At 46.0% G+C, this 13,056-nt stretch overlaps 1 protein-coding gene across 1 annotated transcript in view; it reads left to right on the top strand.

Annotated features, from left to right (window-relative positions):
• Positions 1-13,056, top strand: part of CYB5A (cytochrome b5 type A) — a 34,778-nt gene that overhangs the window by 15,399 nt on the left and 6,323 nt on the right. The window contains exons 2-3 of the mRNA XM_084780836.1: positions 9,970-10,098; positions 11,625-11,654. Coding sequence (XP_084636962.1) covers positions 9,970-10,098; positions 11,625-11,654 — 159 coding nt within the window. The remainder of the gene's footprint in view (positions 1-9,969; positions 10,099-11,624; positions 11,655-13,056) is intronic.

Here is a 13,056-nt window from a genome sequence, read left to right as displayed (position 1 = left end):
GAGGGGCTGGCTCCTCCACAGACTGCAGAGTGAGCAGACAGAAGGCTGATGAAGTCAAGCCAACTTCAAAGATACCATGCTCTATTGTCTTAGAAAAACAGGATCCAGAAATAAATCTTATTTAAACTGCTTTCCATTTTTTTTTTGCATTTTTGCTTTAACTATTCCAGATAATCTCTAATAACTTTTTCTTCGTGATTTTTTCTTTTTTCTTTTTCTTTTTTTTTTTTTTTTGTGGCTTCTTTTTAAAATGGGTTTTTGTTGTCATTTTGCTTTAGGAAATTTGTTTACTTTGCTTTTTTTTTTTTTTCTTTTTCATGTTTTGAATGAAAGAGCCTTTTTTAAACTTCAGAACTGGTGGGCTTTTGGACCATTTGGTTACATTTATGTGGTGAAGATGTTTTGGGTTATGTGGTTGTTTTCTTGGTTTTGGTCAAGCAAACTCGGAGGACAACCCTGACCTTATGCATGGTATGACGTTGTGTGATCTGCTTCCTCTTCTGGGCTCTCTCACCACTAGCTGCCTCCCTGGTCTCTCCGGCCTCCCTGGCCTCTCCAGCCTCCCTGGTCTCTCCAGCCTCCCTGGTCTCTCCAGCCTCCCTGGCCTCTCCAGCCTCCCTGGCCTCTCCTGCCTCTCCGGCCTCTCCGGCCTCTCCTGCCTCTCCGGCCTCTCCTGCCTCTCCTGCCTCTCCGGCCTCTCCGGCCTCTCCATCTTCTCTGTCCTCTCCAGCCTCTTCCACCTTTTTTTTTTTTTAAATGTGGTCAGTTAAGAGCTCTGACATAAAAGTGTGTGTGCGCGTCCTTTGAATTATTGCACCTAGGAAGGTAAGCGTTAGGTTTTCTTGAGTTTAAAGGAGTGAGTTCCCTCTATATGCCCCAAAAAGAAATTTATGAAGAAAGTTTGTTTTTAAAACATATAAAGTTACTCTTTTCACATTTTTGTTTTGTTTTGTATTGTGTTTTTTGTTTTTCGAGACAGGTTTTCTCTGTGTAGCCTTGGCTGTCCTAGACTAGCCTTATAGACCAGCCTGGCCTCAAACTCACAGCAATCCACCTGCCTCTGCCTCCCAAGTTCTGGAATTAGAGGTGTGTGCCACTACGCCCGGCCACATTTTTTTTTAATATTTTATTTATCTTTTAATTTATGTGCATTGGTGTGAGGGTGTCAGATCTTAGAGTTACAGACAGTTGTGAGCTGCCATGTGGGTGCTGGGAATTGAAGCCGGGTCCTTTGGAAGAACAGGCAGTACTCTTAACCACTGAGCCATCTCCCCAGCCCCCACATATTTTTTTTTAAAGCAACTTATCCAAGTCAGAAAAGTATGTCCCATTTTCTTTGCTTGTAAATTTAGGAAGGTCACTCCCAGGAGGTCCTTTTTTAAAACCTCTGCACATCTGGGCTTTTAACCTTCAGCCTAGTGTTTGGAGTCAGGCTCTTTGGCCCAGATGTATGTTTCTGAGCTTGCCTCTGGGCTATGGAGGAAGAGGTCAGACTTTGCCGAAATCTAGGAGTGGTGTGTGTAAGGCCAGGCAGGCTGCCCTGGGCTGGTTCAGAGTAAGCAAGAGTGACAGTATTGTTTATTGCAACACGGTCAGGCAGCATTGCTGTGGCTTCCCAAAGGTGAGCGGCTGCGGCTTTTAGCCTACATGTGGCCCGTTGCATCGGGTGGGGACAAGCTCTTTGGCATGTCTGCCCTGCCGTGTTCTTCAGGCCTCAGGTGGGCCTGGTGTCTCCTGCGACACGCTGGCTTTCCACGCCTGTGTGCTTGCTTCATTCTAACTACCTAGTCTTTCATAGTTTTCTTTATTTAAACTAATTTCTTTGCTAATAACAGGTCCTACGCATACCAGCCAGGAACATTGTTTGTTTGTTTGTTTGTTTGTTTGTTTGTTTGTAAATCTCTACTCCTTCATTTACCTGCTCTTTGAATTTCAATTTTAACAATCCAGAAAGGACTCAGATTGTCTTAGTTTTTAAAAATTCTTTCTTTTCTATCTAGATGTCTAATCTATACTGTTCGGTCAACAATACAGAAGTTTTCTAAAGAGTTCTCTAATTGACATATGTCAAGACACCTGCCCCTGTGTTTGTTTGAAATTTCTTGAGGCTTAAAACTTGATCGATGCCTCTAAGGATGGTGTCTGACAGGCTGGATTTCTTGACTAGGTAATTGATGTAGTAATTAGACTTTAACTGAGAGGAAGCCCAAATAACTGTGTGTAGGGAGGCAAAAGTTTACTCATTTGTCAAACCAAGTAGCGTTCCCATGTACGTGATCTGCTCTATCCGGAGGAGCCGGCATATCTAGCTTCCTCCTCAGGCAACCTCAACCGCAAGTTCAGGCGCAGCGGTCAATTGAAGGGGATAGAGGAGACAGGGCAGAGGAGGGAGGGCAGAGGAGACAGGGCAGAGGAGGGAGGGCCTCTGCGGGAGTCTACAGGCCTCTGCATTCTCCTTCCGTTAGTCAGAGCTAGAGATGCCTCCTACATCGGCGGAGTGTAAATGCTACTGAGCAAGAGATACGTCTTGGAACGGCCCTCCTCCTCTGGTGTTGCTGGTCACTTGTGCCCGAGGTGGAGCTGCCCCTCTGATGTCGCTGGTCCCATGCGCCTGAGGTGGAGCTGCCCCTCTGGTGTTGCTGGTCACCTGTGCCCGAGGTGGAGCTGCTCCCTCCGGCTGCAGAGGTCGGTTCACCGTTGCCGAAGACTGCCCAGCTTTCATGGACAAGCATGTAAAACTTGACCTGTATCAAAAGGCGTTTGGATCTTTGAGTTAGGACGTTTATAATGTGTGTTGCGAGCCCACTGAAATGTAGCCGTTCCTGGGACCAAGGCCAAGCACTGGACAAAAATGTTCTAGATCAAGCTTAAGATAGTTTTATTTTATTAAATTATTTCTGTCAAGGAAAAACATAGCCGACAGAGATAACTCCAAAGCTATACCCTATTTCAGGGTTTATTTGAAAGCCGGAGGAACTGGAGTGGCCCTAGGAACTAAGCTAACAGCGTGAAGACTGAGCCTGGAGGGGTTTTAACTGAGGACAGATTCTCTCTGTGGTGGAAGTTGTGGGCTGTGTGTTTGAGTCTAAAGTCATTCTGACCCCTCTAGCAGCATTTTTCTCCTCCTTGAGCTCATTGCCTCTATCATAAGTGAATTATTATTCACTCAGAGAATATATATCAGAACTAGTATCTAAAGTTATTTTATCATCAGTACTTGTAGATACACTTTTAGGTCTGAGGAAATCTGAAATGGATTTTTTTCCTCTTTGCAAAAAACGAAACAAAACAAAACAAAACAAAAAAAACACCCCAAAACCAACAACAACAAAAACAAAACCCTGGTACTTATAGAGCAGCGTTTCTCATCCTGTGGGCGGTGACCCATTTGGGGGTGGGAGGACCCTTTCACTGGGGTTGAATATCAGACATCCTGCATGTCAGACATTACAGTTCATAACAGTAGCGAAATTACATTAATGAAGTAGAAATGAAGTAATGTTGCGGCTCAGTTGACTAATATTTTATCATTCTTGTGCTGTGACCATAAAAGGTGACCCCAGGTCATGACTTTGAAATGCGTTCTGGGGCTGTGTGATGCATGTGTGGTTCTGGGGCTGTGTGATGCATGTGTGGTTCTGGGCTTTGGAGAACACCTTCTTCTGTTTCACTCTCGTATCCGTTGGTTGTCCTTCTGTGAGAAATCCTGCTCTTACGTCCACTGGCAAAGCGGTTGCATGGCGTGTGCCGTGTCGTCCTTGTTCCTGGGTGTTGACTGAAGTAGAGGCTTAACGAGAGCTGAAGAATGGGGTGAGGTGAACGGCTTCGGGGGACAGGCTTGGCCACAACCACCACTGGGTTGGACACACACAGGCTTGCCAGTGCTGCTCGGGATGTGTGCGTGAAAACACTGTGCACTGTAGTCTTAAACAAGAGACTTGTATTCCCTCTGAGCGTCTTAGACTTGGTTGTGAATGGTGTTGTCATTGGTCCCTTAGGGAGATTCTATATGTGCCCAGCACCCTTGATGACTTCAGTGACCCTCACGGAGGAAGCCATCCCAGGAGAGGGGGTTTTCATGTGAAATTCTTCCCACTAGAGTTTATTTGGAAAGGTGTAGGGTGGGCAGGTCATGGCTGGCTTTGTGGATAAGCTGCTGTGCTCAGGCTTTTAACAACTGGGCTGAATTTTCACAGCAACTAGTTGAATTGTAAGTGTGTGAAAATATCAGGTTAGCGTTATTAGTGAAAGACAGAAAGGGAACCTCAGCTTTTGTCAGCACCGGCCAAGGTTCACTACAGGTAAATGTTGCTCAGTCAAGAATAATGATCAAGTTTGTGATGTTATCTTCCTTTTTAGAACACACATTATTATTTTTTGTAGGCAACCAAAGACATACCTTCCACATGTTTGAGTCTTACGCTAGCTCAGCAAGTGGCATCGGTTGGGGTACCCAGTTGATGTAGTCAGGGGTAGCCCCACCATCCCTGGCAGATACTCGGAATAGTGATGGTTCTTTTCTCAGCTGTTCTCCTAGAAATGGCCAGTGCTTGCCTGAGTTTGCAACTGTCACTCACTTAATGCTTACTCTCCACCTTATTTATAGGTTTCGTTTTTTGTTTTTTTTTTTTAACAGGTAGGGCCTTCGGTTCTAATTTATGATATATTGCTATATTTTGCACTTAATGATTTAAATTAATTAATGACTTAAATAAATTTTAGGCGAGAAGGTTAAGAAGCCACTCCAGATCTTTAGTGATTGTAAAACAATGGCTAAAGCAATAATTCTTAGTTTATGTTAATTAATATGAATGAACTATTATGTAAGCTTTAGATGCATTGTGCAAGCAAGGCCTGTTCAGAACTTCTTCGTGCCCTAGGACTGGAAAGATTGTAAAACAGGTTTGGCGTGATCCTAATATCCATCCCATAGTCACAGAGAGTCAATTGGTCCTTGGCTCACTTGTGCACCCTTCTGGGATGAGTCAGCCTGCAGAGCAGTTCTTCTGAAGTGTTTTAGTTTGTGTTAGACTTTTCTTCTGGGGTGTGTTGAACATCATGATTGTTGCTAAGTATGATGCACAGTTGCAAATTGTTAGGAGGGCGAATCTTAAGTTTACTACAAAACAAAACGCCCCAAAAGCCTGCGTGTGAGGTGATGGGTAGGTTAATTAGCTTGCTTGAATCACATCAGAATGTTTACGTTGACACACACACACACACACACACACACACACACACACACACACAGAAGAGTCGGAGAGGGCTGACTAAAATCATGCAGCCTCACTGTGCTTTGGGGTGCTGGCAACTATGGGGCTTATGCCTGCTTGCCCAATCAGGGAGCATTGCTTGAAGTCACGCCTCATTTAGATATGGTGGGTATTCATGATTAGTCAAAACTTAGGCTCTAACAAAGAGGGGCATAGGTCTTCTGGTTCTGGTTTCTGTTGTTTTCTTTCAGCACAAAGGAATTGCATGCTTCGTCAAGATGATACTTTTTAAAATGATTTTTCTTCCATTTGATAACTACTAACAGACTTGAGCCTGTTTAGCTGGCTATTCGATCAGATAAGATTGGGAGCATTCTTTCTTACATGCCTCACAGTGCTTTCCACATAGTAGATCTTAATTTAATAATTTATCAGTTGATCGTGACGTCACGTGGCGGGAGGGCGGGGGGAGGCGCTTTGCACGATCTGTTGGGAATGAGGACGCTCTGTCCCTCAGCTGGCTGCCGTATGTAGTGAACCCAAGTTACAGTTCCCCCTCCAGGGCCATGGGTCTCTAGATGGGTGAGTCTGCTCCAGCCCACGGCGCTATTCATTTTTCAGAAGCAGAGATACCATCTACACCTTCCTGCTGTCCTTTAAAAACAAATAAGGAACAACAAAGCCCTGATATCTCTCTGAGTCAAATCCACTAAATTTGAAATGAGTTCAGTGTCATTTCCTTCAAGGATTATTAACTCATCTTTCTGGGCTTGAGAAACAAAACCAGGTGACACTTGGCCTCGTGAGAACCCTGAAGAAACACAGCCTCCTGATGGGGCATGAGCATCCACAGATCCTATCACGTTCTGTACATAGCTGCAGACGTAAGAAAAACTGTCTGTTTCCGGTTTCCCCGCCATTTCGTAAGCGAGAGGCTTTCTTTTTCACTGTAAGTAGCCTGAGCTTTGTATAGAGGTAATTGTTGTAACTGAAGGACTCCAGGGGCTTCTGGGTCTCTTCACAACTGTGTGTCCCTCCAGAGTTGCTGTGTAGATGTCTCCGGAATGTCAACAGCCTCATTGCCGAGAATGTTCTTGCAGGATATGGCAAACTGTACCCTTCTCGCACACGTTGCCTGCAAGTAATTTTATACAATCTTGGTGTGCCTGTGTTTTGACTGTAATCCCTTGCATGAAGTCAAGTTATAGAATTTTCCAGTCAGGGCCTTGTGCCAGAGCTCAGTAAGTTTTGGATTTGGGGTTTTTCGGTTAGGAATGTGTGACTTGTACCATGACATCCTGAACGGTGTACCCTGAGTGCCAGAGTTAGAGGTGTGGCAGGAAATCTCTCCAGTTATGGATCGTGCTGACGTTTAGTCTTTTAAAACAAAGTTCCTGTTTATTATCAGATCAGAGAGTGAGTGAGTGAGTGTTGACTGGCACTCCCTCCCCTCTGGAGTTCTCATGTACTGGAAGGATCTGAGTGTGCAGCTAAAGAAGTCTGGGAATCCACAAAAACACAGGGAAGAAATCATGATCTCGCAAGATGTGTGGATGGAGCGCATCCGTGCGGCTTCAGCAGCATTAGACCTGGTCTCTGTGGGATTCTCACTCTTAGTTCCTTCGGTTGGTCCTGTAATTGTCTAGTTTGTCTCCTAAGCACCCCGGCATCCATTTACCGTACATTTGTGTCCCGCCTCACTAACTGGAAGCCCTGTAGTCTGCTGTCTCACTTCTCTCACTTGGCACCTCTGCCTCACATCCGTCCCTACTGTCTCCTGCAGGCTCCCACAGCAGCCCCACCCCCGCTCACCCTCCCATCTTCACTGCCCCAGGATGAGCTGCTGTCTTTCCTGGCCTCCGTTACTTTGCTCTCTTACCCTCAGGACTCTTCTCAAAGTGGACTCTGGCGTCATCACCTTCCTTCCTTCTTACGTGTTTTTCTGTGGCTCGCCATTGATAAAGATCAAGATCCCCGAAGCCGTTCTTTCCCATCCTGGGCCCCTGGCTGCCTTCCTTCCTGTCCCTGAACTCAGGGGTGTCCCCTCCCTGCGTTAGGCCTGCTGTGACCCCTGTCCTCACAACTCCAGCTGTCTCTGCTCTTTTCTTCTCCATCGGTGACACATTTGCTGTTCACAGTTGAGCATTGTTTGCTCTTCTGTTTCCCTATTAGACCTTGGTCTCCAGGGGCAGGAGCCAGCGCTGTCTTTGCTTACTTTTGAGTATTTTTTTTCTTTTTCCCATAGAAAACTGTCTGACAAATGGTTTAGGAAGGTGCATGCCACAGACAGAGCATCAGGTAGATTCGACCGTTGCTTCCTGTCTTTGTGTACGTCAGATGCTCATCAGTTACCTCCGGGCACAGCACATCTCAGTGAATCAAGGGGAGGGTTACGCAATGCAAGGAGTCACCTGGAGGACAGAAACTGATACTGGGAAGTGTTTAGTATACTCACTCTTACCTTTATTGAACATATGGTAACATACAGTGTGTGCCAGACAGATTTTAAAAACTACCCTCCAAAGCTTTGAGCTAAATACCAGGGTTTTCTTCCTTTTTAAAATTTTGTGTGTACGTGTGAGTGCCCAAGTGTGTGTATGCATACTACATGTGTGCAGGCAGTAGATTTACAGGCGGTCGTGAGCTGTCCCACATGCGTGCTGAGCTACCCCTCCGATCCCAACTACCACTATCTTTCCTAAGTTCCCACAGCGTCTCGGTTGGTGTTCTGTGTCTATGGAGCGACACCGAGGCCAAGGCAGTTCATAAGAGAAAACACTTTTTAACCGGAAGCCTGGGTGCTGCAGTTTCAGATGCTTAGTCCACGGTGTTACGGCAGGAGGCAGACACACGTGACATAGTGGAGCAGTGGCTGAGAGCTTGGCGTCCTGATCGGTAGGCAGCAGGCAGAGAGAGGGAGTCACTGGGCATAGAGTGAACATTTTAAACCTCACAGCCTGTCCCCAGTGACACACGTCTTCCGATAGGGCCCCACCTCCTAATCCTTCCCAAACGGTTTCACCAACTGGGGACCAAGCATCCAAACGTATGCGCTGGTGGGGGTTATTGTCATCCAAACCACCGCACACAGAGTGTAGTGACACTTGGGCAGCACAGTGGGGGTCATTGTCATCCGAACCACCGCACACAGAGTGTAGTGACACTTGGGCAGCACAGTGGGGGTCATTGTCATCCGAACCACCACACACAGAGTGTAGTGACACTTGGGCAGCACAGTCTCTGTGCCCTGCGCTTCACCTGCTTCGTAGTGAGTAAAGCAAGTGCATAACGTAATGACCACAACTTGCCGGGCGTTGTGGTGCACGCCTTCAATCCCAGCACTCGGGAGGCAGAGGTAGGTAGATCACTGTGAGTTCAAGGTCAGCCTGGTCTACAAAGTGTCCAGGAGCCAGAACTACAAGAGAAACCCTTTCTCAAAAGAAAAAACAAACAAACAAAGACAAAACAATGATCATACTTTTCTTTAAAAATATATTCAAACATAGTTGTTTATCTAACAATCCCTTGACAGCAAGATTATCAGCAGGCTGTATAGCCTGTGCGTCCTTCTTTCTCCATACAGTGTAGCGTGTGATAACTTTTACAAAGAAGGCCTTAGTGCCACCCATCCCAAATAAGGAAGTAGAAGGAACAGGCTCCTTTGACAGCGTTGGGTGTGGGGTGTCCTTGTCATTTTCTGTTACTGGGAAGAAGGAAGGCCTGGCTGCAGTCAGCTGCGCAGGGAGGCGGTGGCTGGACCCTATCGGGCAGTTGACCCAGGTACATCTTCAAGCTTAATTTAAGAAATGGCTTTGAGCCGGTGGCGGCGGCGCACATCTTTAATCCCAGCACTTGGGAGGCAGAGGCAGTCCGATCTCTGTGAGTTCTATGCCAGCCTGGTCTGCAAAGTATCCAGGACAGGACTACAAGAGAAACCCTGTCTCGGAAAAAAAAAACTAAAAAGTAGTGGTTTTGGGGGCTGGAGGTGTGGCTGTGTCAGAAGGCTAGGCTTGTAACCAAAGCATAAGACGTGGCTTTAGTTTTGCATTGCTTTCTTGCCAGAGTGTTTTGGGTGATTTAACCAAGTGCATTGTCTCTTCTGCTTGTCTGAGAACTCTTACCTGGGAGTCTGTGGGTCTGACCACCTAAGGTCTCTTGTCATTGGTTATACATAATAAACTCTGCTCCCCAAAGCATGACTGTCCTTTGTTTTACCAGCTAATGCAACTACGAGCACTAAACACCTCTGCCGAGTGAGAGCTTCCTCCCGCCCTTCCCCACACAGCAGCACATGCTCTTTTTATAGATGTTTTTACAGCTACTTAAGTTCCTCCAGAAAGAATATGTGCTTGGCCTGGGCCTTCCTGCCTGTCCAGCGGGAGGTGCCGGCTGTGCATTGCAGGTGTACACAGTGCACCCTGAAAGGAAGTCTGCGCTCACCTCTCTTTCTGACCAATGGTCTCTCCTTGGTCCACGCTCAGAATGAGAGTTTGAAGGCTGAAGAGACAGTTCAGGAACAGCTGAAGGGGGCAACTTTGGGGAACTTTCTGGAGGAGCAGAACAAGCATTACCACATTATTAAGGCTATCTATATGGCACTGGTGTGGCTGGGTCACTATCATGGGAACACATACCATCAGAGGAAGGTCCTACCATACCGTAACCCAGGAAACGGAGAGGGAAGAAGCGTGTTTGTTGTCCACATTGTAGATGCCCGAAAAGGGTTTAATACTTGTGCATCTTGTCCTTTGAACAGCATCCTGGTGGGGAAGAAGTCCTAAGAGAGCAAGCTGGGGGCGATGCCACTGAGAACTTCGAAGATGTTGGGCATTCTACTGATGCGCGGGAACTGTCCAAAACGTACATCATCGGAGAGGTCCACCCAGTAAGTCGTTTTTGGGGTGGGGAGGGGAGGGGAAGCACCTCTCTTATTCTATTTTAAAGCTACTGTTTGACACTGGTAAGTCTAGATTTGCAGCTAAAGAAAACTTTAAAAAACTTAAAAAAGAAAGAAAGAAAGAGAAAAGAGAGAAAGAAAGAAAACTTAAAAAGCAATAGACCAAAACCAATTTCTCTTGATTTTAGAATATTTTTGTGACAGGGTCTCAAAAAATAGCCCAGGCTAGCCCAGAGCTTCCTATGCAGACTAGGCTGGCCTGGAGCTCACTTCTTAGGCCTTTATCTCTCAAGTGCCGGGATTATAGGTGTGCATCACCATGCCTAGCAGGATACCATTTTGTGATAATTACATCGACCAGCCTGTCTTTGGTGGCAGCTATTGCTGTACTCAGGGTAAGAACGCTGCACGCCAAGGCCTTGTACTGGGGACACTCCTCAGTCCCTGAGAGCCCAGAGAGACAGACAGACAGACAGACAGACATTGGAAGAGTGGAGCATCGATCCAGGCAGTTTGTTCTCCTACAGCCAGGGAGTGAAGGGTGGCCGTGAATACACTTTCCCTAATGAGAGACAATAGCCAGCAGCCCCAGCTCAAGTAAGCAAACCAAGAAACGTTAAAGATAAGATAAATAAATATAAGCATATCCCTATTTATAAGTGAGTCTTATGGTATATGAACAACGATTCTTGTAAGAACTGCAAATGAAGGAAAGATTAAAAAATAGGCTTTTCTGTAGAAGCTCAGAAATTCCATTTTAGTGCAAAATCTGTTGCACAGGTATGTGTTTGTGTCTGTCTCTGTCTGTGTGTCTTTGCTTGTGTATTGCCTTTTGGGTTTGCGGGGGTCGGGGGTGGGGGGTATACGTACTTTAGAGTCCGCCTCACTTATCTGGAGGATTATCAGCCCACACATTTTCATGGTGGTGCTTCCCAGAAGTGACACGCTTGTGTGGACTCTGTGAGGCCTATCCTTGGGACCGTTCCTCCCCATCCTGCTCTTAAGTTCTGCTCCTGTGAGGAGGGACGGGGCTAGATCTAGGTCACTTCCCTTTTCTGTGGTCAGCATGTAGATGCCCTTGGATTTTGACATCCTCAGCCTGAGGTCTGAAGAGTTTATAATTACATTGTTGGGTGATTGCAGGCTTCACCGGGGCCATCATAGTAGGAAGGTCCATATCTCAGTGAAACGAGAGTGGAGAAGGAAGGGAAGGGCTTGCTCTTCAGCTGTTGCCTGAATTAAAAGTCAGCTCAACTCCCAGAAGTCTCCCAACACCTCCACATATAAATAAGACCGTCATGGATCCATTCTAAACTTTGGGGCTGTGGCTGGAAACTCCTCTTGTTCCTAACTGTGCCGTTAATTTTGTTGTCAGACCACACGGGTCAACCTTTGCATTTAACTTTGCTGAGTGTTAGTATTTAAAAGTTCTCAATAAAAGTCAGCCTTTTGGAAACGCCTTTCATAGATGTCCTGTTGTTCTTCATGCCGACTCGTCTCTGTTTTCTTTACAGGATGACAGATCAAAGATAGCCAAGCCTTCGGTAAGTTGTGCAAACATCTCAAAGGAGTGGTGGGTAGAGGCAACTATGGGTCTCATTGTATTTAGTGCATGTCAGGTGGGGGCAAAGATCACAGGCTACACAGGTCTTTTTGGTAAGGTAGATGTGTAACTGACTGGTTTTACAAAAGTTTGGTGTCGGGGCGTTTGTTGGTTTGTTTGTTTTTACCAGTCCATGTGGTTTTGAGGAGAGCTTGTGTGTTACTTTGTAAAACAAGTGTATTGATTTTTTTAAACACCACAATTATCAATAAATGAGTGTCTTGGTGTAATCATCAATAAGTAAAAGTCTGGGTGCATAGCTCAATGGGAAATGCTTGTCTAACTGCATGAAGCCCTGGGCTCAATTTCTAGTACCAGATAGAATAAGTTAAATAAAACAGCATTGCCCTTCTGCTCTGAAGACTTGATATAAGCCTTGTTTTCGGAGGACTTAGGACTTGTTTAAGTTGAGGCCTGTTTTCCTCCCTCACTCTGCTGGAACGGTGCGAGCCTCTTTGTGGCATCACAGGCGTTCTGAAGAGGCTGGTTTTACATTGGCATCCTCGGGGTCTTTAGTCTGAGGTGACTGTTTCACCTGCATTTGCTCATTAAATCTAGAGTAAGAATTTATGAGAACAGCCAGCCACTGTATCAAAAAAGTTTAATTAAGCAGGAAAAGTTAATTCTGACCTGTAAGTAACGAAGGGTAAGGGAAGGCTTTGCTTCCATAATGACAGCAAGAGAGCTCAGCTTTCCATTCTGCTTTAGTGGGGGAGGCACACAGGCGAGCTTCTCTGAGCGTGCAGTGCATACAGGAAAGGCATCGCACTGTCTCTGCTGACAGGATGCTGCCTTTAGTGCACACCATACAGCACCTCAACAGTGTGAGTGCAGATGCCTTGCTTCTCCAGCTCTCAACAGTGCAAGAAAAGCTCTACCTGTGCTTTTCAGTACATCAGTTTCACTTCTGTTTTCCCCTGATGCTGTTAAAAAAAAAAAAGGACACATTTAACACTAGTGATAGGAGTGCTTTAAAAAGATTGAAAAAAAAAAGATGCTGCTTAGAATTTGGATGCTGTCTGGGACCGTTGCTCAGATTTAGTCTTTCGTGGGTTTTGTGGCTGTTTTATAGCCAGCTGAAATTCTGGAACATTTATTTGTTGGCCCTCTTGAAGTCTGTCAGGAGGAAAGGCTGTTTCTGTCCTATTAGGTGTTTAATTTGTTGATGTTTTTGTTGGACGCCAGCCACCTGCAGGAAAACAAGGCTTTAGGGAGGTTTTGTTTCCTGCGCTTTGGTCTGCTCAGGCGAGCCACATCTCCAGTCCTAGTGCCCATGCAGGTGTGTGGAGGCCACGCCCACCCTGGTGCACCTGTTCTGAGCGTGTTCATTGGGCAGCGTGCAC

The sequence above is a fragment of the Acomys minous genome (assembly GCF_964271855.1).
Source record: "Acomys minous genome assembly, chromosome: 4".
Lineage (NCBI taxonomy): Eukaryota > Metazoa > Chordata > Mammalia > Rodentia > Muridae > Acomys > Acomys minous.
Note: the sequence above shows the minus strand (reverse complement) of the source record. Positions and strands in the feature narration are given on the sequence as shown.